The sequence below is a fragment of the Sphaerodactylus townsendi genome, linkage group LG15 (genome assembly GCF_021028975.2).
Source record: "Sphaerodactylus townsendi isolate TG3544 linkage group LG15, MPM_Stown_v2.3, whole genome shotgun sequence".
Taxonomy (NCBI): Eukaryota; Metazoa; Chordata; class Lepidosauria; order Squamata; family Sphaerodactylidae; genus Sphaerodactylus; species Sphaerodactylus townsendi.
This window is the reverse complement of record NC_059439.1, coordinates 12,397,979-12,421,243: the sequence shown is the minus strand read 5'-3', so window position 1 is coordinate 12,421,243 and position 23,265 is coordinate 12,397,979. Positions and strand designations below refer to the sequence as shown.

The window sequence follows — 23,265 nt, the reverse complement described above, 5'->3', positions numbered from 1 at the left end:
GGGGGGGGGGGGGGGTGGGGGGGGGGGGGGGTGGGGGGGGGGGGGGGTGGGGGGGGGGGGGGGTGGGGGGGGGGGGGGGTGGGGGGGGGGGGGGGTGGGGGGGGGGGGGGGTGGGGGGGGGGGGGGGTGGGGGGGGGGGGGGGTGGGGGGGGGGGGGGGTGGGGGGGGGGGGGGGTGGGGGGGGGGGGGGGTGGGGGGGGGGGGGGGTGGGGGGGGGGGGGGGTGGGGGGGGGGGGGGGTGGGGGGGGGGGGGGGTGGGGGGGGGGGGGGGTGGGGGGGGGGGGGGGTGGGGGGGGGGGGGGGTGGGGGGGGGGGGGGGTGGGGGGGGGGGGGGGTGGGGGGGGGGGGGGGTGGGGGGGGGGGGGGGTGGGGGGGGGGGGGGGTGGGGGGGGGGGGGGGTGGGGGGGGGGGGGGGTGGGGGGGGGGGGGGGTGGGGGGGGGGGGGGGTGGGGGGGGGGGGGGGTGGGGGGGGGGGGGGGTGGGGGGGGGGGGGGGTGGGGGGGGGGGGGGGTGGGGGGGGGGGGGGGTGGGGGGGGGGGGGGGTGGGGGGGGGGGGGGGTGGGGGGGGGGGGGGGTGGGGGGGGGGGGGGGTGGGGGGGGGGGGGGGTGGGGGGGGGGGGGGGTGGGGGGGGGGGGGGGTGGGGGGGGGGGGGGGTGGGGGGGGGGGGGGGTGGGGGGGGGGGGGGGTGGGGGGGGGGGGGGGTGGGGGGGGGGGGGGGTGGGGGGGGGGGGGGGTGGGGGGGGGGGGGGGTGGGGGGGGGGGGGGGTGGGGGGGGGGGGGGGTGGGGGGGGGGGGGGGTGGGGGGGGGGGGGGGTGGGGGGGGGGGGGGGTGGGGGGGGGGGGGGGTGGGGGGGGGGGGGGGTGGGGGGGGGGGGGGGTGGGGGGGGGGGGGGGTGGGGGGGGGGGGGGGTGGGGGGGGGGGGGGGTGGGGGGGGGGGGGGGTGGGGGGGGGGGGGGGTGGGGGGGGGGGGGGGTGGGGGGGGGGGGGGGTGGGGGGGGGGGGGGGTGGGGGGGGGGGGGGGTGGGGGGGGGGGGGGGTGGGGGGGGGGGGGGGTGGGGGGGGGGGGGGGTGGGGGGGGGGGGGGGTGGGGGGGGGGGGGGGTGGGGGGGGGGGGGGGTGGGGGGGGGGGGGGGTGGGGGGGGGGGGGGGTGGGGGGGGGGGGGGGTGGGGGGGGGGGGGGGTGGGGGGGGGGGGGGGTGGGGGGGGGGGGGGGTGGGGGGGGGGGGGGGTGGGGGGGGGGGGGGGTGGGGGGGGGGGGGGGTGGGGGGGGGGGGGGGTGGGGGGGGGGGGGGGTGGGGGGGGGGGGGGGTGGGGGGGGGGGGGGGTGGGGGGGGGGGGGGGTGGGGGGGGGGGGGGGTGGGGGGGGGGGGGGGTGGGGGGGGGGGGGGGTGGGGGGGGGGGGGGGTGGGGGGGGGGGGGGGTGGGGGGGGGGGGGGGTGGGGGGGGGGGGGGGTGGGGGGGGGGGGGGGTGGGGGGGGGGGGGGGTGGGGGGGGGGGGGGGTGGGGGGGGGGGGGGGTGGGGGGGGGGGGGGGTGGGGGGGGGGGGGGGTGGGGGGGGGGGGGGGTGGGGGGGGGGGGGGGTGGGGGGGGGGGGGGGTGGGGGGGGGGGGGGGTGGGGGGGGGGGGGGGTGGGGGGGGGGGGGGGTGGGGGGGGGGGGGGGTGGGGGGGGGGGGGGGTGGGGGGGGGGGGGGGTGGGGGGGGGGGGGGGTGGGGGGGGGGGGGGGTGGGGGGGGGGGGGGGTGGGGGGGGGGGGGGGTGGGGGGGGGGGGGGGTGGGGGGGGGGGGGGGTGGGGGGGGGGGGGGGTGGGGGGGGGGGGGGGTGGGGGGGGGGGGGGGTGGGGGGGGGGGGGGGTGGGGGGGGGGGGGGGTGGGGGGGGGGGGGGGTGGGGGGGGGGGGGGGTGGGGGGGGGGGGGGGTGGGGGGGGGGGGGGGTGGGGGGGGGGGGGGGTGGGGGGGGGGGGGGGTGGGGGGGGGGGGGGGTGGGGGGGGGGGGGGGTGGGGGGGGGGGGGGGTGGGGGGGGGGGGGGGTGGGGGGGGGGGGGGGTGGGGGGGGGGGGGGGTGGGGGGGGGGGGGGGTGGGGGGGGGGGGGGGTGGGGGGGGGGGGGGGTGGGGGGGGGGGGGGGTGGGGGGGGGGGGGGGTGGGGGGGGGGGGGGGTGGGGGGGGGGGGGGGTGGGGGGGGGGGGGGGTGGGGGGGGGGGGGGGTGGGGGGGGGGGGGGGTGGGGGGGGGGGGGGGTGGGGGGGGGGGGGGGTGGGGGGGGGGGGGGGTGGGGGGGGGGGGGGGTGGGGGGGGGGGGGGGTGGGGGGGGGGGGGGGTGGGGGGGGGGGGGGGTGGGGGGGGGGGGGGGTGGGGGGGGGGGGGGGTGGGGGGGGGGGGGGGTGGGGGGGGGGGGGGGTGGGGGGGGGGGGGGGTGGGGGGGGGGGGGGGTGGGGGGGGGGGGGGGTGGGGGGGGGGGGGGGTGGGGGGGGGGGGGGGTGGGGGGGGGGGGGGGTGGGGGGGGGGGGGGGTGGGGGGGGGGGGGGGTGGGGGGGGGGGGGGGTGGGGGGGGGGGGGGGTGGGGGGGGGGGGGGGTGGGGGGGGGGGGGGGTGGGGGGGGGGGGGGGTGGGGGGGGGGGGGGGTGGGGGGGGGGGGGGGTGGGGGGGGGGGGGGGTGGGGGGGGGGGGGGGTGGGGGGGGGGGGGGGTGGGGGGGGGGGGGGGTGGGGGGGGGGGGGGGTGGGGGGGGGGGGGGGTGGGGGGGGGGGGGGGTGGGGGGGGGGGGGGGTGGGGGGGGGGGGGGGTGGGGGGGGGGGGGGGTGGGGGGGGGGGGGGGTGGGGGGGGGGGGGGGTGGGGGGGGGGGGGGGTGGGGGGGGGGGGGGGTGGGGGGGGGGGGGGGTGGGGGGGGGGGGGGGTGGGGGGGGGGGGGGGTGGGGGGGGGGGGGGGTGGGGGGGGGGGGGGGTGGGGGGGGGGGGGGGTGGGGGGGGGGGGGGGTGGGGGGGGGGGGGGGTGGGGGGGGGGGGGGGTGGGGGGGGGGGGGGGTGGGGGGGGGGGGGGGTGGGGGGGGGGGGGGGTGGGGGGGGGGGGGGGTGGGGGGGGGGGGGGGTGGGGGGGGGGGGGGGTGGGGGGGGGGGGGGGTGGGGGGGGGGGGGGGTGGGGGGGGGGGGGGGTGGGGGGGGGGGGGGGTGGGGGGGGGGGGGGGTGGGGGGGGGGGGGGGTGGGGGGGGGGGGGGGTGGGGGGGGGGGGGGGTGGGGGGGGGGGGGGGTGGGGGGGGGGGGGGGTGGGGGGGGGGGGGGGTGGGGGGGGGGGGGGGTGGGGGGGGGGGGGGGTGGGGGGGGGGGGGGGTGGGGGGGGGGGGGGGTGGGGGGGGGGGGGGGTGGGGGGGGGGGGGGGTGGGGGGGGGGGGGGGTGGGGGGGGGGGGGGGTGGGGGGGGGGGGGGGTGGGGGGGGGGGGGGGTGGGGGGGGGGGGGGGTGGGGGGGGGGGGGGGTGGGGGGGGGGGGGGGTGGGGGGGGGGGGGGGTGGGGGGGGGGGGGGGTGGGGGGGGGGGGGGGTGGGGGGGGGGGGGGGTGGGGGGGGGGGGGGGTGGGGGGGGGGGGGGGTGGGGGGGGGGGGGGGTGGGGGGGGGGGGGGGTGGGGGGGGGGGGGGGTGGGGGGGGGGGGGGGTGGGGGGGGGGGGGGGTGGGGGGGGGGGGGGGTGGGGGGGGGGGGGGGTGGGGGGGGGGGGGGGTGGGGGGGGGGGGGGGTGGGGGGGGGGGGGGGTGGGGGGGGGGGGGGGTGGGGGGGGGGGGGGGTGGGGGGGGGGGGGGGTGGGGGGGGGGGGGGGTGGGGGGGGGGGGGGGTGGGGGGGGGGGGGGGTGGGGGGGGGGGGGGGTGGGGGGGGGGGGGGGTGGGGGGGGGGGGGGGTGGGGGGGGGGGGGGGTGGGGGGGGGGGGGGGTGGGGGGGGGGGGGGGTGGGGGGGGGGGGGGGTGGGGGGGGGGGGGGGTGGGGGGGGGGGGGGGTGGGGGGGGGGGGGGGTGGGGGGGGGGGGGGGTGGGGGGGGGGGGGGGTGGGGGGGGGGGGGGGTGGGGGGGGGGGGGGGTGGGGGGGGGGGGGGGTGGGGGGGGGGGGGGGTGGGGGGGGGGGGGGGTGGGGGGGGGGGGGGGTGGGGGGGGGGGGGGGTGGGGGGGGGGGGGGGTGGGGGGGGGGGGGGGTGGGGGGGGGGGGGGGTGGGGGGGGGGGGGGGTGGGGGGGGGGGGGGGTGGGGGGGGGGGGGGGTGGGGGGGGGGGGGGGTGGGGGGGGGGGGGGGTGGGGGGGGGGGGGGGTGGGGGGGGGGGGGGGTGGGGGGGGGGGGGGGTGGGGGGGGGGGGGGGTGGGGGGGGGGGGGGGTGGGGGGGGGGGGGGGTGGGGGGGGGGGGGGGTGGGGGGGGGGGGGGGTGGGGGGGGGGGGGGGTGGGGGGGGGGGGGGGTGGGGGGGGGGGGGGGTGGGGGGGGGGGGGGGTGGGGGGGGGGGGGGGTGGGGGGGGGGGGGGGTGGGGGGGGGGGGGGGTGGGGGGGGGGGGGGGTGGGGGGGGGGGGGGGTGGGGGGGGGGGGGGGTGGGGGGGGGGGGGGGTGGGGGGGGGGGGGGGTGGGGGGGGGGGGGGGTGGGGGGGGGGGGGGGTGGGGGGGGGGGGGGGTGGGGGGGGGGGGGGGTGGGGGGGGGGGGGGGTGGGGGGGGGGGGGGGTGGGGGGGGGGGGGGGTGGGGGGGGGGGGGGGTGGGGGGGGGGGGGGGTGGGGGGGGGGGGGGGTGGGGGGGGGGGGGGGTGGGGGGGGGGGGGGGTGGGGGGGGGGGGGGGTGGGGGGGGGGGGGGGTGGGGGGGGGGGGGGGTGGGGGGGGGGGGGGGTGGGGGGGGGGGGGGGTGGGGGGGGGGGGGGGTGGGGGGGGGGGGGGGTGGGGGGGGGGGGGGGTGGGGGGGGGGGGGGGTGGGGGGGGGGGGGGGTGGGGGGGGGGGGGGGTGGGGGGGGGGGGGGGTGGGGGGGGGGGGGGGTGGGGGGGGGGGGGGGTGGGGGGGGGGGGGGGTGGGGGGGGGGGGGGGTGGGGGGGGGGGGGGGTGGGGGGGGGGGGGGGTGGGGGGGGGGGGGGGTGGGGGGGGGGGGGGGTGGGGGGGGGGGGGGGTGGGGGGGGGGGGGGGTGGGGGGGGGGGGGGGTGGGGGGGGGGGGGGGTGGGGGGGGGGGGGGGTGGGGGGGGGGGGGGGTGGGGGGGGGGGGGGGTGGGGGGGGGGGGGGGTGGGGGGGGGGGGGGGTGGGGGGGGGGGGGGGTGGGGGGGGGGGGGGGTGGGGGGGGGGGGGGGTGGGGGGGGGGGGGGGTGGGGGGGGGGGGGGGTGGGGGGGGGGGGGGGTGGGGGGGGGGGGGGGTGGGGGGGGGGGGGGGTGGGGGGGGGGGGGGGTGGGGGGGGGGGGGGGTGGGGGGGGGGGGGGGTGGGGGGGGGGGGGGGTGGGGGGGGGGGGGGGTGGGGGGGGGGGGGGGTGGGGGGGGGGGGGGGTGGGGGGGGGGGGGGGTGGGGGGGGGGGGGGGTGGGGGGGGGGGGGGGTGGGGGGGGGGGGGGGTGGGGGGGGGGGGGGGTGGGGGGGGGGGGGGGTGGGGGGGGGGGGGGGTGGGGGGGGGGGGGGGTGGGGGGGGGGGGGGGTGGGGGGGGGGGGGGGTGGGGGGGGGGGGGGGTGGGGGGGGGGGGGGGTGGGGGGGGGGGGGGGTGGGGGGGGGGGGGGGTGGGGGGGGGGGGGGGTGGGGGGGGGGGGGGGTGGGGGGGGGGGGGGGTGGGGGGGGGGGGGGGTGGGGGGGGGGGGGGGTGGGGGGGGGGGGGGGTGGGGGGGGGGGGGGGTGGGGGGGGGGGGGGGTGGGGGGGGGGGGGGGTGGGGGGGGGGGGGGGTGGGGGGGGGGGGGGGTGGGGGGGGGGGGGGGTGGGGGGGGGGGGGGGTGGGGGGGGGGGGGGGTGGGGGGGGGGGGGGGTGGGGGGGGGGGGGGGTGGGGGGGGGGGGGGGTGGGGGGGGGGGGGGGTGGGGGGGGGGGGGGGTGGGGGGGGGGGGGGGTGGGGGGGGGGGGGGGTGGGGGGGGGGGGGGGTGGGGGGGGGGGGGGGTGGGGGGGGGGGGGGGTGGGGGGGGGGGGGGGTGGGGGGGGGGGGGGGTGGGGGGGGGGGGGGGTGGGGGGGGGGGGGGGTGGGGGGGGGGGGGGGTGGGGGGGGGGGGGGGTGGGGGGGGGGGGGGGTGGGGGGGGGGGGGGGTGGGGGGGGGGGGGGGTGGGGGGGGGGGGGGGTGGGGGGGGGGGGGGGTGGGGGGGGGGGGGGGTGGGGGGGGGGGGGGGTGGGGGGGGGGGGGGGTGGGGGGGGGGGGGGGTGGGGGGGGGGGGGGGTGGGGGGGGGGGGGGGTGGGGGGGGGGGGGGGTGGGGGGGGGGGGGGGTGGGGGGGGGGGGGGGTGGGGGGGGGGGGGGGTGGGGGGGGGGGGGGGTGGGGGGGGGGGGGGGTGGGGGGGGGGGGGGGTGGGGGGGGGGGGGGGTGGGGGGGGGGGGGGGTGGGGGGGGGGGGGGGTGGGGGGGGGGGGGGGTGGGGGGGGGGGGGGGTGGGGGGGGGGGGGGGTGGGGGGGGGGGGGGGTGGGGGGGGGGGGGGGTGGGGGGGGGGGGGGGTGGGGGGGGGGGGGGGTGGGGGGGGGGGGGGGTGGGGGGGGGGGGGGGTGGGGGGGGGGGGGGGTGGGGGGGGGGGGGGGTGGGGGGGGGGGGGGGTGGGGGGGGGGGGGGGTGGGGGGGGGGGGGGGTGGGGGGGGGGGGGGGTGGGGGGGGGGGGGGGTGGGGGGGGGGGGGGGTGGGGGGGGGGGGGGGTGGGGGGGGGGGGGGGTGGGGGGGGGGGGGGGTGGGGGGGGGGGGGGGTGGGGGGGGGGGGGGGTGGGGGGGGGGGGGGGTGGGGGGGGGGGGGGGTGGGGGGGGGGGGGGGTGGGGGGGGGGGGGGGTGGGGGGGGGGGGGGGTGGGGGGGGGGGGGGGTGGGGGGGGGGGGGGGTGGGGGGGGGGGGGGGTGGGGGGGGGGGGGGGTGGGGGGGGGGGGGGGTGGGGGGGGGGGGGGGTGGGGGGGGGGGGGGGTGGGGGGGGGGGGGGGTGGGGGGGGGGGGGGGTGGGGGGGGGGGGGGGTGGGGGGGGGGGGGGGTGGGGGGGGGGGGGGGTGGGGGGGGGGGGGGGTGGGGGGGGGGGGGGGTGGGGGGGGGGGGGGGTGGGGGGGGGGGGGGGTGGGGGGGGGGGGGGGTGGGGGGGGGGGGGGGTGGGGGGGGGGGGGGGTGGGGGGGGGGGGGGGTGGGGGGGGGGGGGGGTGGGGGGGGGGGGGGGTGGGGGGGGGGGGGGGTGGGGGGGGGGGGGGGTGGGGGGGGGGGGGGGTGGGGGGGGGGGGGGGTGGGGGGGGGGGGGGGTGGGGGGGGGGGGGGGTGGGGGGGGGGGGGGGTGGGGGGGGGGGGGGGTGGGGGGGGGGGGGGGTGGGGGGGGGGGGGGGTGGGGGGGGGGGGGGGTGGGGGGGGGGGGGGGTGGGGGGGGGGGGGGGTGGGGGGGGGGGGGGGTGGGGGGGGGGGGGGGTGGGGGGGGGGGGGGGTGGGGGGGGGGGGGGGTGGGGGGGGGGGGGGGTGGGGGGGGGGGGGGGTGGGGGGGGGGGGGGGTGGGGGGGGGGGGGGGTGGGGGGGGGGGGGGGTGGGGGGGGGGGGGGGTGGGGGGGGGGGGGGGTGGGGGGGGGGGGGGGTGGGGGGGGGGGGGGGTGGGGGGGGGGGGGGGTGGGGGGGGGGGGGGGTGGGGGGGGGGGGGGGTGGGGGGGGGGGGGGGTGGGGGGGGGGGGGGGTGGGGGGGGGGGGGGGTGGGGGGGGGGGGGGGTGGGGGGGGGGGGGGGTGGGGGGGGGGGGGGGTGGGGGGGGGGGGGGGTGGGGGGGGGGGGGGGTGGGGGGGGGGGGGGGTGGGGGGGGGGGGGGGTGGGGGGGGGGGGGGGTGGGGGGGGGGGGGGGTGGGGGGGGGGGGGGGTGGGGGGGGGGGGGGGTGGGGGGGGGGGGGGGTGGGGGGGGGGGGGGGTGGGGGGGGGGGGGGGTGGGGGGGGGGGGGGGTGGGGGGGGGGGGGGGTGGGGGGGGGGGGGGGTGGGGGGGGGGGGGGGTGGGGGGGGGGGGGGGTGGGGGGGGGGGGGGGTGGGGGGGGGGGGGGGTGGGGGGGGGGGGGGGTGGGGGGGGGGGGGGGTGGGGGGGGGGGGGGGTGGGGGGGGGGGGGGGTGGGGGGGGGGGGGGGTGGGGGGGGGGGGGGGTGGGGGGGGGGGGGGGTGGGGGGGGGGGGGGGTGGGGGGGGGGGGGGGTGGGGGGGGGGGGGGGTGGGGGGGGGGGGGGGTGGGGGGGGGGGGGGGTGGGGGGGGGGGGGGGTGGGGGGGGGGGGGGGTGGGGGGGGGGGGGGGTGGGGGGGGGGGGGGGTGGGGGGGGGGGGGGGTGGGGGGGGGGGGGGGTGGGGGGGGGGGGGGGTGGGGGGGGGGGGGGGTGGGGGGGGGGGGGGGTGGGGGGGGGGGGGGGTGGGGGGGGGGGGGGGTGGGGGGGGGGGGGGGTGGGGGGGGGGGGGGGTGGGGGGGGGGGGGGGTGGGGGGGGGGGGGGGTGGGGGGGGGGGGGGGTGGGGGGGGGGGGGGGTGGGGGGGGGGGGGGGTGGGGGGGGGGGGGGGTGGGGGGGGGGGGGGGTGGGGGGGGGGGGGGGTGGGGGGGGGGGGGGGTGGGGGGGGGGGGGGGTGGGGGGGGGGGGGGGTGGGGGGGGGGGGGGGTGGGGGGGGGGGGGGGTGGGGGGGGGGGGGGGTGGGGGGGGGGGGGGGTGGGGGGGGGGGGGGGTGGGGGGGGGGGGGGGTGGGGGGGGGGGGGGGTGGGGGGGGGGGGGGGTGGGGGGGGGGGGGGGTGGGGGGGGGGGGGGGTGGGGGGGGGGGGGGGTGGGGGGGGGGGGGGGTGGGGGGGGGGGGGGGTGGGGGGGGGGGGGGGTGGGGGGGGGGGGGGGTGGGGGGGGGGGGGGGTGGGGGGGGGGGGGGGTGGGGGGGGGGGGGGGTGGGGGGGGGGGGGGGTGGGGGGGGGGGGGGGTGGGGGGGGGGGGGGGTGGGGGGGGGGGGGGGTGGGGGGGGGGGGGGGTGGGGGGGGGGGGGGGTGGGGGGGGGGGGGGGTGGGGGGGGGGGGGGGTGGGGGGGGGGGGGGGTGGGGGGGGGGGGGGGTGGGGGGGGGGGGGGGTGGGGGGGGGGGGGGGTGGGGGGGGGGGGGGGTGGGGGGGGGGGGGGGTGGGGGGGGGGGGGGGTGGGGGGGGGGGGGGGTGGGGGGGGGGGGGGGTGGGGGGGGGGGGGGGTGGGGGGGGGGGGGGGTGGGGGGGGGGGGGGGTGGGGGGGGGGGGGGGTGGGGGGGGGGGGGGGTGGGGGGGGGGGGGGGTGGGGGGGGGGGGGGGTGGGGGGGGGGGGGGGTGGGGGGGGGGGGGGGTGGGGGGGGGGGGGGGTGGGGGGGGGGGGGGGTGGGGGGGGGGGGGGGTGGGGGGGGGGGGGGGTGGGGGGGGGGGGGGGTGGGGGGGGGGGGGGGTGGGGGGGGGGGGGGGTGGGGGGGGGGGGGGGTGGGGGGGGGGGGGGGTGGGGGGGGGGGGGGGTGGGGGGGGGGGGGGGTGGGGGGGGGGGGGGGTGGGGGGGGGGGGGGGTGGGGGGGGGGGGGGGTGGGGGGGGGGGGGGGTGGGGGGGGGGGGGGGTGGGGGGGGGGGGGGGTGGGGGGGGGGGGGGGTGGGGGGGGGGGGGGGTGGGGGGGGGGGGGGGTGGGGGGGGGGGGGGGTGGGGGGGGGGGGGGGTGGGGGGGGGGGGGGGTGGGGGGGGGGGGGGGTGGGGGGGGGGGGGGGTGGGGGGGGGGGGGGGTGGGGGGGGGGGGGGGTGGGGGGGGGGGGGGGTGGGGGGGGGGGGGGGTGGGGGGGGGGGGGGGTGGGGGGGGGGGGGGGTGGGGGGGGGGGGGGGTGGGGGGGGGGGGGGGTGGGGGGGGGGGGGGGTGGGGGGGGGGGGGGGTGGGGGGGGGGGGGGGTGGGGGGGGGGGGGGGTGGGGGGGGGGGGGGGTGGGGGGGGGGGGGGGTGGGGGGGGGGGGGGGTGGGGGGGGGGGGGGGTGGGGGGGGGGGGGGGTGGGGGGGGGGGGGGGTGGGGGGGGGGGGGGGTGGGGGGGGGGGGGGGTGGGGGGGGGGGGGGGTGGGGGGGGGGGGGGGTGGGGGGGGGGGGGGGTGGGGGGGGGGGGGGGTGGGGGGGGGGGGGGGTGGGGGGGGGGGGGGGTGGGGGGGGGGGGGGGTGGGGGGGGGGGGGGGTGGGGGGGGGGGGGGGTGGGGGGGGGGGGGGGTGGGGGGGGGGGGGGGTGGGGGGGGGGGGGGGTGGGGGGGGGGGGGGGTGGGGGGGGGGGGGGGTGGGGGGGGGGGGGGGTGGGGGGGGGGGGGGGTGGGGGGGGGGGGGGGTGGGGGGGGGGGGGGGTGGGGGGGGGGGGGGGTGGGGGGGGGGGGGGGTGGGGGGGGGGGGGGGTGGGGGGGGGGGGGGGTGGGGGGGGGGGGGGGTGGGGGGGGGGGGGGGTGGGGGGGGGGGGGGGTGGGGGGGGGGGGGGGTGGGGGGGGGGGGGGGTGGGGGGGGGGGGGGGTGGGGGGGGGGGGGGGTGGGGGGGGGGGGGGGTGGGGGGGGGGGGGGGTGGGGGGGGGGGGGGGTGGGGGGGGGGGGGGGTGGGGGGGGGGGGGGGTGGGGGGGGGGGGGGGTGGGGGGGGGGGGGGGTGGGGGGGGGGGGGGGTGGGGGGGGGGGGGGGTGGGGGGGGGGGGGGGTGGGGGGGGGGGGGGGGGGGGGGGGGGGGGGGGGGGGGGGGGGGGGGCGGGGGGGAGGGGGCGGTGTGGGGGGCGGGGGGGAGGGGGGGGGGGGGGCGGGGGGCAGGGGTGGGTGGGGAGGGGGGGGGGGGGGGGGGGGGGGTGGGGGGGGGGGGGGTGGGGGGGGGGGGGGGGGGGGGGGGGGGGGGGCTGGGGGGGGGGGGGGGTGGGGGGGGGTGGACGGGAGGGGGAATAAATCCGGATGGGGAGCCAGATCTTCTTCGGATTCCTCCTCTCCGGATGGTAACTCCTCCAGCCCCCCGACGGCCCCACGGAGCGTCTCCAGCCTGTCATCTGCTCCCGGTCCAGGGACTGGGAGTCCAGGTTGAGAACTGGCACGGAAACCCCTCCCCATCACCGATCCCAACCTCGTCATAGTCCCGGTTTCGGTTGTGGATTTGGGACAGGCCCTGGTGCTATGCCACTGCTGGCCCTTGGGAGCATCATCGAAGTACGAATCAAGGAATCGTTCAATAGACTCCTGGGTATCAGCATGAAGCGTAGTCAGACCCATTTCCTCAGAGACTGGTTGCATTTGAGGTTTGTAATCCATTCAGAAACGGGTAGAGATCCGATCAACAGGCGGCCGATCCATAGACAGCGCCCCAAACGATTCATGCAACTCCACATGATCGCATCCGCATCCCTCATCCCAACGAAGTAGAGGAAGACTCGTGCTGGGACGAGGACGGGAGAGAGTTACCAGCGAGACCCGTTCTCCCACTGGTTCCTCAGAATCTGGAAGGGAAGGCTCGGAACCCTCTATGGGGGCTACCGTGCCTTCCACCGTTTCAAGAATGTTCAATCTCTGCATGGTAAAACACCAGAGATCCACTGACTTACAAGGAGTAATGAGAAAAGATTTCCTGGCATAATGTAAGGAATTCCAACGAGGCAGAAATAAAAGGCTTTTGGTTGAAAGACCGTTTATTCAGACATCTTAGAAAGCTCACACACACGGCATGCCAGGAATGGGGCTTCCCGCTAAAACTACAGGTTATAACATCCCCTGTCCCATCCCCCTCCCGGTGTCTCCAGCCCCATTCTCATGGGAACGGAATTCTCATTTTGCTCTATGAGATAAGCCCTCTAACAGTGTGGTTGCCGTTGATTCTGGCCCGCCGCCCGAGTCAAGGAATGCAGTCAAGGCCAAACGACTGTGAAGAGAATCAGCATTGCTGAGATCTTTACAATCATCTTGTATGCACTTAGTTTACTTTCAATCTTACCTAAAAATCCTCATGCTGCAGTGGCCTTTAAAAAATCAGGCAGTTTGATCTCCAATGGCTGGTCAGAAACCATGCTGGGCACAATCCTTGCCTGGCCCAACTCACTTTCAAAAAACAGGAAAGGTGCCAGCAAGCCCATGGCACGCCCACAGAAACCACGTTGGGGAACCCTGATATAATTAATGTATTTGCTCACAAATAAGTCGATTTCTTTGAACTGTGCAACTACATTTTAGAACTATACAAACAGAGGAAAGTTAATACCAAGGGCAGCCTTACAGGATCAAACCAAGGATCCAACTAGACCACTTTCCTGTTTCACTCAGTGGCTGTCTAAATGTTTGCAGAAGGCCTTCTAGCATGACAGGCAGGCCAAACCTTCCCCTGATTTTTCTCCTGCTGACTTGTACTCAGTTTTACTGCTTCTCAACATGGAGGTTCCATTACATGGTTGTGACTAGCACCTCTTAATGTGCCTGTTCTACAAGAGTTTGTTTAGTTCCCTTTTGAAACCAACTAGTGACCCTTTGTTATGGCAACATGTGGCAAAGAAAAGATTATTTACTCTGAGTCAAGCCCCTTGTTTTGTCTGTCCTGAATCTATTGCTCATCAACTCCTCTGAATGCCCCCAAATCCTACTATTGTAGGAGAGGGGGAAAGGTTATCTTTATCCTCACTTTGCTCACCTAAGCATCGTTTCTTACACCTCTGTCAGGCCAGCGTGGCATAGTGGTTAAGAGCGGTGGACTCTAATCTGGAGAACTGGGTTTGATTCTTAATAATTAAATCAATGCTGGACGAGTATGTAATGTCTATCAGATCACCATTGTTAGTATATTTGTTAAGTTTTCCAAGGAACTCCACAAGGTTGGCAAGATAAGACTTCCTTTTAGGAGAAGATACACTGATCCATCCTTGGAACAAATTAAAAGCACTTCTCCTCAAACCCCTGTGGAACCCACTGCTTACTTTCTTCCATTGGGAAAACTATCTTTTTACTCCCGGCTTTCGTTCAATTAACAAGTTTCTAGTCCACAAGAGGACATGCCCTCTTATTCCATGGCTGTGAACAACAGCAAATCCAGAAGTGGTAGTGACTTTTGGGGGAAAACAAGGCTATGATCCTGGTATGTATCAGAAGCAAGATTTAAATTGCCATCAGTGGTTAAGACTTGCTTTTAGCAGCTTATGCGAAGTGGCACAGATTTTTCAAACACCCAGCAGTCTTCCCCCACCCCCATTCTTTAAAAATTGTTGCTTCTGCAAACAGGCACAAATTCACAATTATTATTACAAACCATTCCTACGTAATTTTCTTTGCATACTTTGCAGTTCTCAACTCATTTATCCTCACAACCACTACACTTTGTTATTTATTTAGAAAATTTATCCACTACCTCCCCAAAGACCTGCAGGTTTCCTACTACAAACAATCAATGAGCTTCAGGGATCATCGGAATTTGTATTTGGGTCACTCACATCCAATGCTCCATACACCTCAATGCACAGCCTCTCAAAGACAAACACCATAACATCTCGACACAACATCATATTGCAAGTGCTGAAAATGCAATAGAGAATCTAGACCAATTTTTGGGCTCTCTCCTGAACTCCCTTTGTCTTGTACCCAAGCATATCCAACAGACAGAAGGCGCAAAGTCTGCCACACTGAACTGAGCAATTCATGCCAATTCTTGTAAATTGAAGAAGAAGAAGAGGAGGAGGAGGAGGAGGAGGAGGAGGAGAGGAGGGGGAGGGAGAGGAGGGGGAGGGGGAGGAGTTTGGATTTATATCCCCCTTTCTCTCCTGTAAGGAGACTCAAAGGGGCTGACAATCTCCTTTCCCTTCTCCCTCCCCCAAAACAAACATCCTGTGAGGTGGGTGGGGTTGAGAGAACTCCGAAGAACTGTGACTAGCCCAAGGTCACCCAGCTGGCATGTGTGGGAGTGCACAAGCTAATCTGGTTCACCAGATAAGCCTCCATAGCTCAAGTGGCAGAGCGGGGAATCAAACCCGGTTCTCCAGATTAGAATGTACCTGTTCTTAGCCACTACACCACGCTGGCAAGAACAGGCAAGTTCTTGGTCCTTACAATTAGCAGAAAAGGGATCCAAAGGCCATGCAGTCTATTCTTGTCTTCCAAAGGAAGCAGCCCTCTTTCGCTCACAAACTGCCTTCTCCCATTTCAAAAGTAGCAAGTCCATCCAGCCTTTCCCAATTCCACTTCTAGAGTTGCCCTCTAAAGAGCTCCAGAATAAAGAACATATTGTAAGAAAGTAGTTTCAGAGGTATTGTCAAAGGCTTTCACAGCTGGAATCACCTGGCTGTTGTGGGCTCTCTGGGCTGTATGTCTGTGGGTTTTGCTCCTAATGTTTTGCCTGCATCTACAGCTGGCACCTTCAGAGGCAGGTCACAATAAGATGTGTAGCTCTCCATGGCCCATCTTAGCTTGACATGCCTTTGAAGATGCCAGCCATAGATGCGGGCAAAACGTCAGGAGCACAAACTACCAGACCACGGCCACACAGCCTGGAAAACCCACACCTGCCCATAATTTCAGAGGGGTAGCCATGCCTATCAGTTGTAGCAACATTAAGCAGAGTCCGGTTGCACCTTCCCGGCTAATAAAATTGATTGTGGCATAAGTCAGAGCACACTTCATTCTATGCATCTGATGAAGGAAATTCTGACTCATGAGAACTTGTGCTGGAATAAATTTTTAGTCATTAGGGATGCCACCCAGCTAATATTTTGAGAAAATGACATCTTAATTGTATCAGTACGTGGTGTATTTTATGAGAATGTACTGTGCTGACAACGTATTGAATTCAAATTGCTTTTTGCAATTACGGTGCAAGTCATTTTTTCCCCATGAATATTTCTCAAATAAAAGAATAATTCCTTGAAATAAGGACCTGATAGCAAGTATATCTGTCGCATTTCTTCTGAGTCTGCTTCTGAATGGAGGGGATTCTTTGTGTAGCTCTCATTGCTGCTGAAAAGCTGAGGCCTTTGCAGCTGCTGCAGAGCATCCGCACAATAGTTTCCCCTATGCTTTACTTGTCTATGCTCACTGCAGTTTCCATCTCTATCCTGGAAGACTCTTTTGTTTGTTTTTTAAAACTTGCCAGTTGCTAAATGCAATCTATGACAGTCCCCTGCCATGATTTACTGGCTCCTCTGAATCCTCAATTTTCATTCAAAACAACCCCACATCTCTAACCCTTTTCATTGTGGAGATAGAAGGAGAAAAGTGTGCCTCTGCAAGGAAGAGGATTAAGAATGTTCTCTTGTTTAAAAATGGAAACTGGAAATGAAGAGGTTGCTAGATGGTGACAAGAGATTATTATAATGTGATAGCAAGATATCAATTGTCTATTTTTAAAAAGGCAAAAAGAGCCCTTCAGTGGTGTTGGAGGATATGACAGTGATGGGGTGTTGAGGCAAGAGAAAGGGCAGACAAAAGGAAGTATTTCTTCACCTCATGCACAATTTGTTAGTGGAATTTGTTCCCAAAGGGCTTTGAGGGCATTGAGAGACACTGAGGCCAATCCCATCAGTGGCCATTTGCCATAGAGCTAAATAGAACCTCCTTGATCAGAGGAAGTCCACCTGTGAATACCAACAGCTCGGAGAGGAGCAAACAGAAAGAAAGGTCTCTTGCCTTCGTGCCCTGCATGTGGTCTTCCTGGAAGCCTCCGGCTGACCACTCTGGCAAAGAGGGTGCTGGACAAGATGGCCCTTCGTTCTGATTCAGCAAGGCTCTTCTTATGTTCAACAGCTGACAGCAGATGCACTGGAGAAGAGGGGACTGTTCAGTAAATAGCTCCAGGGGGCTGTTCCTTGACAGACCCGCATCCCTTCCGTCAACCAACCCTAAGCACACCCATGATTGTCCTCTTTCTTTTCTGGAAGATCTTGTACCTTTTCTGGCAGCACTGGTGGAATGTCTACCAATTGCTCAGCTGTTAACGGGTAGAAACCCAGCTGGATAAAAAAGGTGACAACTGTAGTAACTCCACTCTGCAGCCGGCTGGCAATCCACACCTCTCCTCTGGGCACTATACTATTCCTTGCAAAAAGGGATATAAACTCTATGGAGATTCAAATGCCCCATGCACTGGTGCGTCCTCCATCCCCCACCCCACGCCAGAATGCCCCATCCCGCCCCCGCCACACCCCCACCATGCCCTTGCCATGCCCCCACAGGGGCACGCACCCGGTGCATCGTGCACCTCCACCCCATCCCCTTGGAGCTACGCCTCTGTCAATATCTGTCAAACTCTACATACAAGTAATAAACCTACAGGCAGGATTAGAAATGTACATCAACTTAGCTATCACCAAGAGGTCTTGGAGGATCAGACAGCTTGCTGATATGATTTCCTGCCTCCCTTGACCTTCGGTCACACAGAAAAGACATTATTTGACTGAAACAAATTGTTACAAGCAAAGAACACAGGGATCTGCCCTTGATAACCCCATAATCTGTCTCAGTGTTTGGCAGCTTTAAGGACCCATTAGGGCTTCTAGCTGTCTAAAGCAAAAATGTACTGTTCCTTTAACAGAAGACTGATGAGTTGTTATTTACCAAGCGATGTTATTTACCTCCATACACTGAAAAGCTTCAACTGCCCATTTCCACTCATTAAACCAGTGTTAAAGGGACTGGGTATTTCTGTTCAGCCTCTTGGCAACTCTAGTCTCCAACAAGCAATCCCTCCTTGCACTAGCTTGTATGATCTCTCTGTGAATCAACCTGGGTGATCAATCGCTAACGGATGTTGCAGACAGATCGCACTCACATCCAGGACCTATGGATCAGTGAGGCACAGTCAACCTTCTGGTGTTTGGGCTCACATGATTTTTTAAAATTTAAATAAGAGAACTCCCCTCATATAGAAAGCTAGCATGTCAGGGAGAATGCTCTCTTGGCTTCCCTTGCAATATGAAACAACTCCAGCAGCACAATTAGTGTTGCCAGCTCCAGATTGGGAAATACCTGGACATTTGGGGGATGTAGCCTGCGGAAGGGGAAGTTTGGGGAGGAGAGGGATAACCATGGGGTATAATGCCATACAGTCCACCTTCCAAAGTGGTCATTTTCTCCAGGGGTTCTAATCTCTGTTGCCTGGAGATCTATTGTAACAGAGAGAGATCTCCAGGCAGCACTTGGAGAATTCTAAGTGCAACCCTTTGCAAAATGATTCTGCTGAAATCAAGGCACCTACACAGGAGTAACTCTGCACAAAATTGCACTGAAAAGGGTTTGAGCCCAGTGGCACAGCTGAGACCAAGATAACTTTATCCTTGTTATCAGCTTTTGTGTGCATGCACACTTCTTCACACAAAAGCTTACACTAAGAATAAAATGTGGTTGGTCTTAAAGATGCCACTGTACTTTTCTACTGTGTCAGACCTGCACAGCTACTCAACCAGATTACATTTCTACCCAATGTTATGTCTCGAATCTTAAGCCAATAAACAGATTCTGTATAGTTGATCAGTAGCGTTTATTGAGAAGTGTCAAAACACCAAAGCTTAGCAAAGCCAGTTCTGGGGAAACCTGGTTTTTGCCACTCCTTTTATCCATGACAAGAATATTCCAAAGAAATTGTGAAAAATAGTCCCCAGAGCTGAAGCACCCCAAGGTCGCCAGCAGATAGTAAGAGAGAGCCACCTGGCTTCCTGCCACAACGAGATTATGGGTATGACTCCATTTCTTATGGGATCAGGATGTCAGAGGAAAACCTAGTTACCTACAAAGTATGTGAAGCCATAAAGTAAAGATCAAGGAAAGAATGCCCCAGATGGCAGTGATAACATATAACATATAGCAGGCTGGTTACATATATCTTTTAGCAGCATTTGATTTGTAGCGTTAAGCAGTTACAATGAAGTACGAATGCATCTCAATCACTTAGGCTCATTCCGCACATGCAGAATAATGCACTTTCAAACTGCTTTCAGTGCTCTTTGAAGCTGTGTGGAGTAGCAAAATCCACTTGCAAACAGTTGTGAAAGTGGGTTTGAAAATGCATTATTTTGCGTGTGCAGAAGGGGCCTTAGATACAATCCTCCTGACAACCAAGAACCTTAACCCCCAACGACATGAAGCAAGGGTTGCATGAAGCGTATTCTATAGCGGTGCCTTTTAACATGCCGCATCACCACATACTGACCACAGAGTACACTCCGATGCACGGATAAAAATTCACTGGCAGGTCCCTGTCCCACACATGCATGGTTGGCTTCAACCAGACCCAGGACTTCCTACCATGACTCCAGCCTGGTAAAACTCTCTGTCAGCAGAATCAGGGCCCTGTTTTGCAGAGCCCGTAAGACAGAGATGCTCCACCCGGCCTTTGGTTGAAGCCATCAATTCTATCTGCTGGCCTCCCAGCAACTGACCCCCAACATGCTTTTGCCATCTAGCATTGCCCCCTCTATTAACTTCCCTCCCTCTCCTTGGACAGCGGGGTCTAGGTTGAAATGAACTGGATGGTTTCCTAGTTTAGATTGTTGTTCTGCCATCTGAATTTTGGTTCAATGTCAACGAGCTGGCTTTATAAACCACCTCATCGACATTGAACCAAAATTCAGATGGCGACTGCTGAAACACTACAATGTATTTTGCTTTTCTGCCCATTCTATGCTGAGATTTGAGTCAAATTCTTAACCTCTGTTCTTGCACTACAAACCAATTCTTTGGTTGCAGCTTTGACATCCTTTTTATTAAATAGCCCTTTTGCAGATCTGTGTGAGAGGGTAGCTGGTTTCCCACAGGGCACTATAAACCTTCGCACTGTTAGGAATAAGTGGCAATTTTAGGCACTGTAAAATCTACAACACATGCATTTTTATAATTTTGTATTGTATTCTGTTTTATATTCATTTTAATGTCAATCATTTGTGGCTCCTTTTAATTAATATACTGGATTACACTTTGATGCCATTATCATCATCATCATTATCATTATTATTATCATTATTATCATTATTATCATTATTATCATTATTATTATTATTATTATTATACTTGTATACTGCCCTCCCCCAGAGGGCTCAGGGCGGTGACCTAATAAAGACCTACGTATGTATAAAATTATGTATGTACGCTGCCCTGAGCATTTAATAAATCTATAAAATAAATAAAATTACATTTATTTTTGCATTTAATCTCTGGTTGTGTGTTGTTAAATAAAAACAAAGGGGAAGCAGTCTTGGAACTTATGACTTTTTATTTCAGGCACAAAATGGTCCAGCACAGTGCAAGATCTTTTCTTTCCTTCTGCAGCCGGGAAATCGGAGGGGGGCAGGGGGCTTGGAGGCAAGCCATATTTTATACCCTCAATTGCTCCTGGCATGAAAATGAATAATAGCTTAAGAAAATACTGGATAGTGGCCATTTTTCGGATCCATTTGACCTGGGTGCTCAAATGAGAAAGGTGGCATCTCAGCAGAGGCGTAGCTTCAAGGGGACGGGGAGGGGTGGGTGGGCGACGGACTGGGCATGCACCCCTGTGGGGGCATGGTGAGGATGTTCCGGGGGTGTGGCGGGGGCGTTTCAGGGCGTGGTGGGGCGGAGGATGCACCAGTGCACCGGGACCTTTCCCCTTGCTATGCCTCTGCATCTCAGCTTTTAAATGCTCTCCTCCCGCCGCTCAGCACAAAACTCAGAGATGCTCACCACATCACATTTCCCAGTGCACACGTTGTTCCCTGAAAAGTATTGTGGATGTATTGACTTGTGACTAATGAGCTCTGTAAACAACAGATCCTGCTGAGATGACATAACCATTCTGGCAACTTTCTTGGAGTTAGTTAAACGTTTGTGTAAATTAAGGGCATGCCTACACATTGAAACAGCGCTAAGAGCTAGCTTGCACATTTCCATCGCCATCACTGGCTAAACTGAAGTTTGAAATTTGCGCTTGCCCCAGACTGTTCCTCAATAAGCTGCCTCTCCCCTGCCTCACTGTCGAGAATTTAGACTATAAACTCCTCAGGGCAGAGACTTGATATATGAAACGCCATAAATCACTATAGTCATGGATGGCATTATAATTTTATAACTGTGTGGAATTGGGGTTGATCATCATAATTTCTCATGGAGAATCTTAGGGACTGTAGTTTGGCAAGAATACAGCAAATTCTGGTTAGGAGAACATGAGGTTTTTCACTGATCTACAGTTCTCAGAGGTTTGAAGCCAGCCACCAACAGCGCGAATGACATTACAACAAAGAAGCACAGTGCCTTCCTGCGAGGCCAACTCAGCTATTTCTGCTGCTTTGTCACTGTTTTTCTTACCACAATGGAATGTCTTGCACATGTGGGAACTGATCTGCTCCTATTTCTTTCCCTCCCTCTGCCATTTTGTCCCCTTGCTTCTCATTCCTCCCCTTCTTCTGTTCCCTCTTCTAGGCACGACTGTCTAGTATTAGATTGTAAGCTCCTTGGGGCAGGTATCTGTCTCTTGCTTACACCACTCTGTGAAGCCCTGAGCCCACAACGATGCAACAAAAACAAACCAACAAACAGGCCCCTCTGCCATTCCCACTTTGCTAATTCACGAGCCACGCGCAGCGGGATTGTGTGCAGATTTCCATTCACGCCAGAGGCAATTGTTTTCCCCACACAGTGAGGTTCCAAAGGACGCCACCCACCCAGAGCAGATCCATGCACAGAAAAGAAGAAGGGGGACAGTGAAGCAGACCTGAAAATAGCTTATATTTGAAGTGGGCATGCATTTCGGGCCAAATTGGACATGACATGCAGACTGGTGTGATTTTCTCCCCCTTCTTTGTTCATGAAAAGCTGCCTCAAGAGGTGGTAAAATTGACTGGGGCAGCAGGGCTGAATAGTTTCTCTGCAGCCCATGTTTCTGTTCACAGTTGTCTTCTCCAAGCACAGGTGACACAGAAGAGGGGGGAAGAATCTGAGCAGAAATAAAGCTGGCAAAGAAAGGGCTAAGTTCCTCTATGACACCTCCCATTCTTCCCTGACCAGTGGTAGCCTTTACAGACTGCTTTTCATTTTAGAAAAGAGAGAAAGGTACACGTATCTGCATGTAATGTTAGCCCAACCCTCCAGTGGTACAGCATCACGACACGGATGAGTATTCCTGGGCAACTCCTATGTGTTTGGAGCTTCATGTGAGGGAACTAGCTATCAGAAACAGGAAGTTTGGTGCACGAAAGAGAAGGCAAAAAGAAGCCGACGTTCCAAATTTCGTCCTGCAGCTGTCTGTGCGTACAGCAATACAGAGAAAGGGTCAGAAAGCGCATGCATTCGTTTTCAACAAAAGCGTGGAGGGGAAAAAGTGGAAGTACTGACCTTAAAGCTCCAGTAGTTGGGTTGCTAACAAACACAAAGAAAAAAGAAAAGAAAAAACAAAACAAAAAAAATACCATTAAGATTCTGTTTTGAGAAAACAGTTGACTTTAAACGGTGCGAGAAGTGACTGCTTGGCTTGGTTTGTTTAAAGTCCCCTCCCAATGGTTTTTTTTTCTTTCAAACAAAAGCAATGAATTTGCCAAAATAAAGAGGGATGGTCAATGGGAATTATAGGGCAAGGCTTTTGAACAGGTCAACATGGTGGCAGAGATGTATTTTTTTTAAAAAAAAAAACCAGCAACACAGAAGCATCAGGATCTCATAGCGGGAAGGTGGCGGGCAATCTGCACACCAATGAATAAATCAAGGTTTTCCACCCTGGAAAAATAAAAGAAAAAAACCACAACCTGATTTTGCAACCACCAAACGACATGCAAATTAGGAAACCTGATAGATGTATTTGTTCATTTTGCATAATTTATGCCGCCGCCAAGATTTTTTAAGGCTTCAAAGCAAAGCCTACGCCAGATACCGGTTTCCAGTGAGTATGCTGAACACTGTAATGGCAGGGCTGTATCTGTCAGGACCACCGTAGAGATAATCACGTCCCACTAGGAATACAGGGTTTGAACGTACGCGTAAAGAAACAGCGCGTCAAGACTTCAGTTAACTCCCAATGGGTTTCTCCCCCCCCCTTCAAACAAAAGCAACGTATTTACCAAATTAAAGAGGGGGGGTTGATGGGAATGATATAACAAGGCTTTCAGACAGAGAAAGCGGGTGTATGGGGGCACATGCTGGTAATCAGACAGCCTGGCCAGTAGCATGTGACCACATCACCACTGGACTGCTTTGTGGCAGCGGAGAGAGCCATGCTGCATTTGTGGGCATCTGTAATGAAAACAAGCTTTAGATAAGGGTGGTTAGGTTCCCCCTGGCTACGGGCAGGGAACGGGGGTGGGTGGGTGGTGGGGGGGTAGGGTTGCCAGATCCAGATGGGGAAACTCCTGAAGATTTTAGAATGGAGCCTAGGAAGGACTGGGACCTCAGTGGGGCACAAAACTATAGCGGCCCGCCCTCCAAAGCATCCATTTTCTCCAGGAGTATTGCAGTCTGGACATGAGCTGTAATCCAGGGGATCCACAGTCTGGCATTCCTGGCTCTAGGGTTTGCTTAACAGTGGGCTACAATCAGAGGTGGGATCCAGCAGGTTCTCACCAGTTCCCGAGAGTGGGTGACTAATTATTTGTGTGTGCCGAGAGGGGGTTACTAATTGGGTCCGCTTTTCCATCTCCACGCCCTCGCCTCCCCAAGAGGCCTACTGCCTTTGAACGTGAAGGTTCCATATAGCAATTGCGACTAATAATGTAACTCCCTGAACTGGGTTAATCCCTTTCAGGTACTGCAATTCATTGATTCTCAGCCTTTCGTACCTTTTATCTCACCAGTCTCTATCAAAGAACCTGTGTGTTTCACCATTGCTGTGCTCAGATTTGTGAGTTGGGGCACTTTCTATAATGTGATGATTTAGAAATGACCTGGTGCAAAAAAATTGGGGGGGGGTCGTGGTGGGGTGGCTGCCCATTGGGGGGCGGCATCCAACTCAGGTTTTGCCCAGGGCTCAGGTTTGCCTAGGTACGCCTCTGCCCCCTTTGCTGAGGGGGGGCTGGCGAGGGAACCTGTTACTAAAATTTTTGGATGCCACCACTGGCTACAATGCATAACAGGCAGACTCCTGAGCTGGTCAGTGAGGGCCCAGGCCCATTAGAGTTGTCAACTCCAGGCTAGGAAATTCCTGCAGATTTGGGAGTGGAGCCTGGGGAGGAGCTGAGTGGGGCATGAGACCATCCAGTCCACCCTACAAAACAACTAGTCT

General features: G+C 68.4%; 1 protein-coding gene across 15 annotated transcripts in view; it reads right to left on the bottom strand.

Moving 5' to 3' along the window:
- SRCIN1 (SRC kinase signaling inhibitor 1) overlaps positions 1-23,265 on the bottom strand; it is a 400,436-nt gene that overhangs the window by 142,445 nt on the left and 234,726 nt on the right. For 14 of the 15 annotated variants that reach the window (XM_048518254.1, XM_048518251.1, XM_048518247.1 and 11 more), the window contains exon 3: positions 21,390-21,413. The exons of the other annotated variant lie outside the window; for it this stretch is intronic. In XM_048518254.1, coding sequence (XP_048374211.1) covers positions 21,390-21,413 — 24 coding nt within the window. The remainder of the gene's footprint in view (positions 1-21,389; positions 21,414-23,265) is intronic. 15 annotated transcript variants of the gene reach the window in all.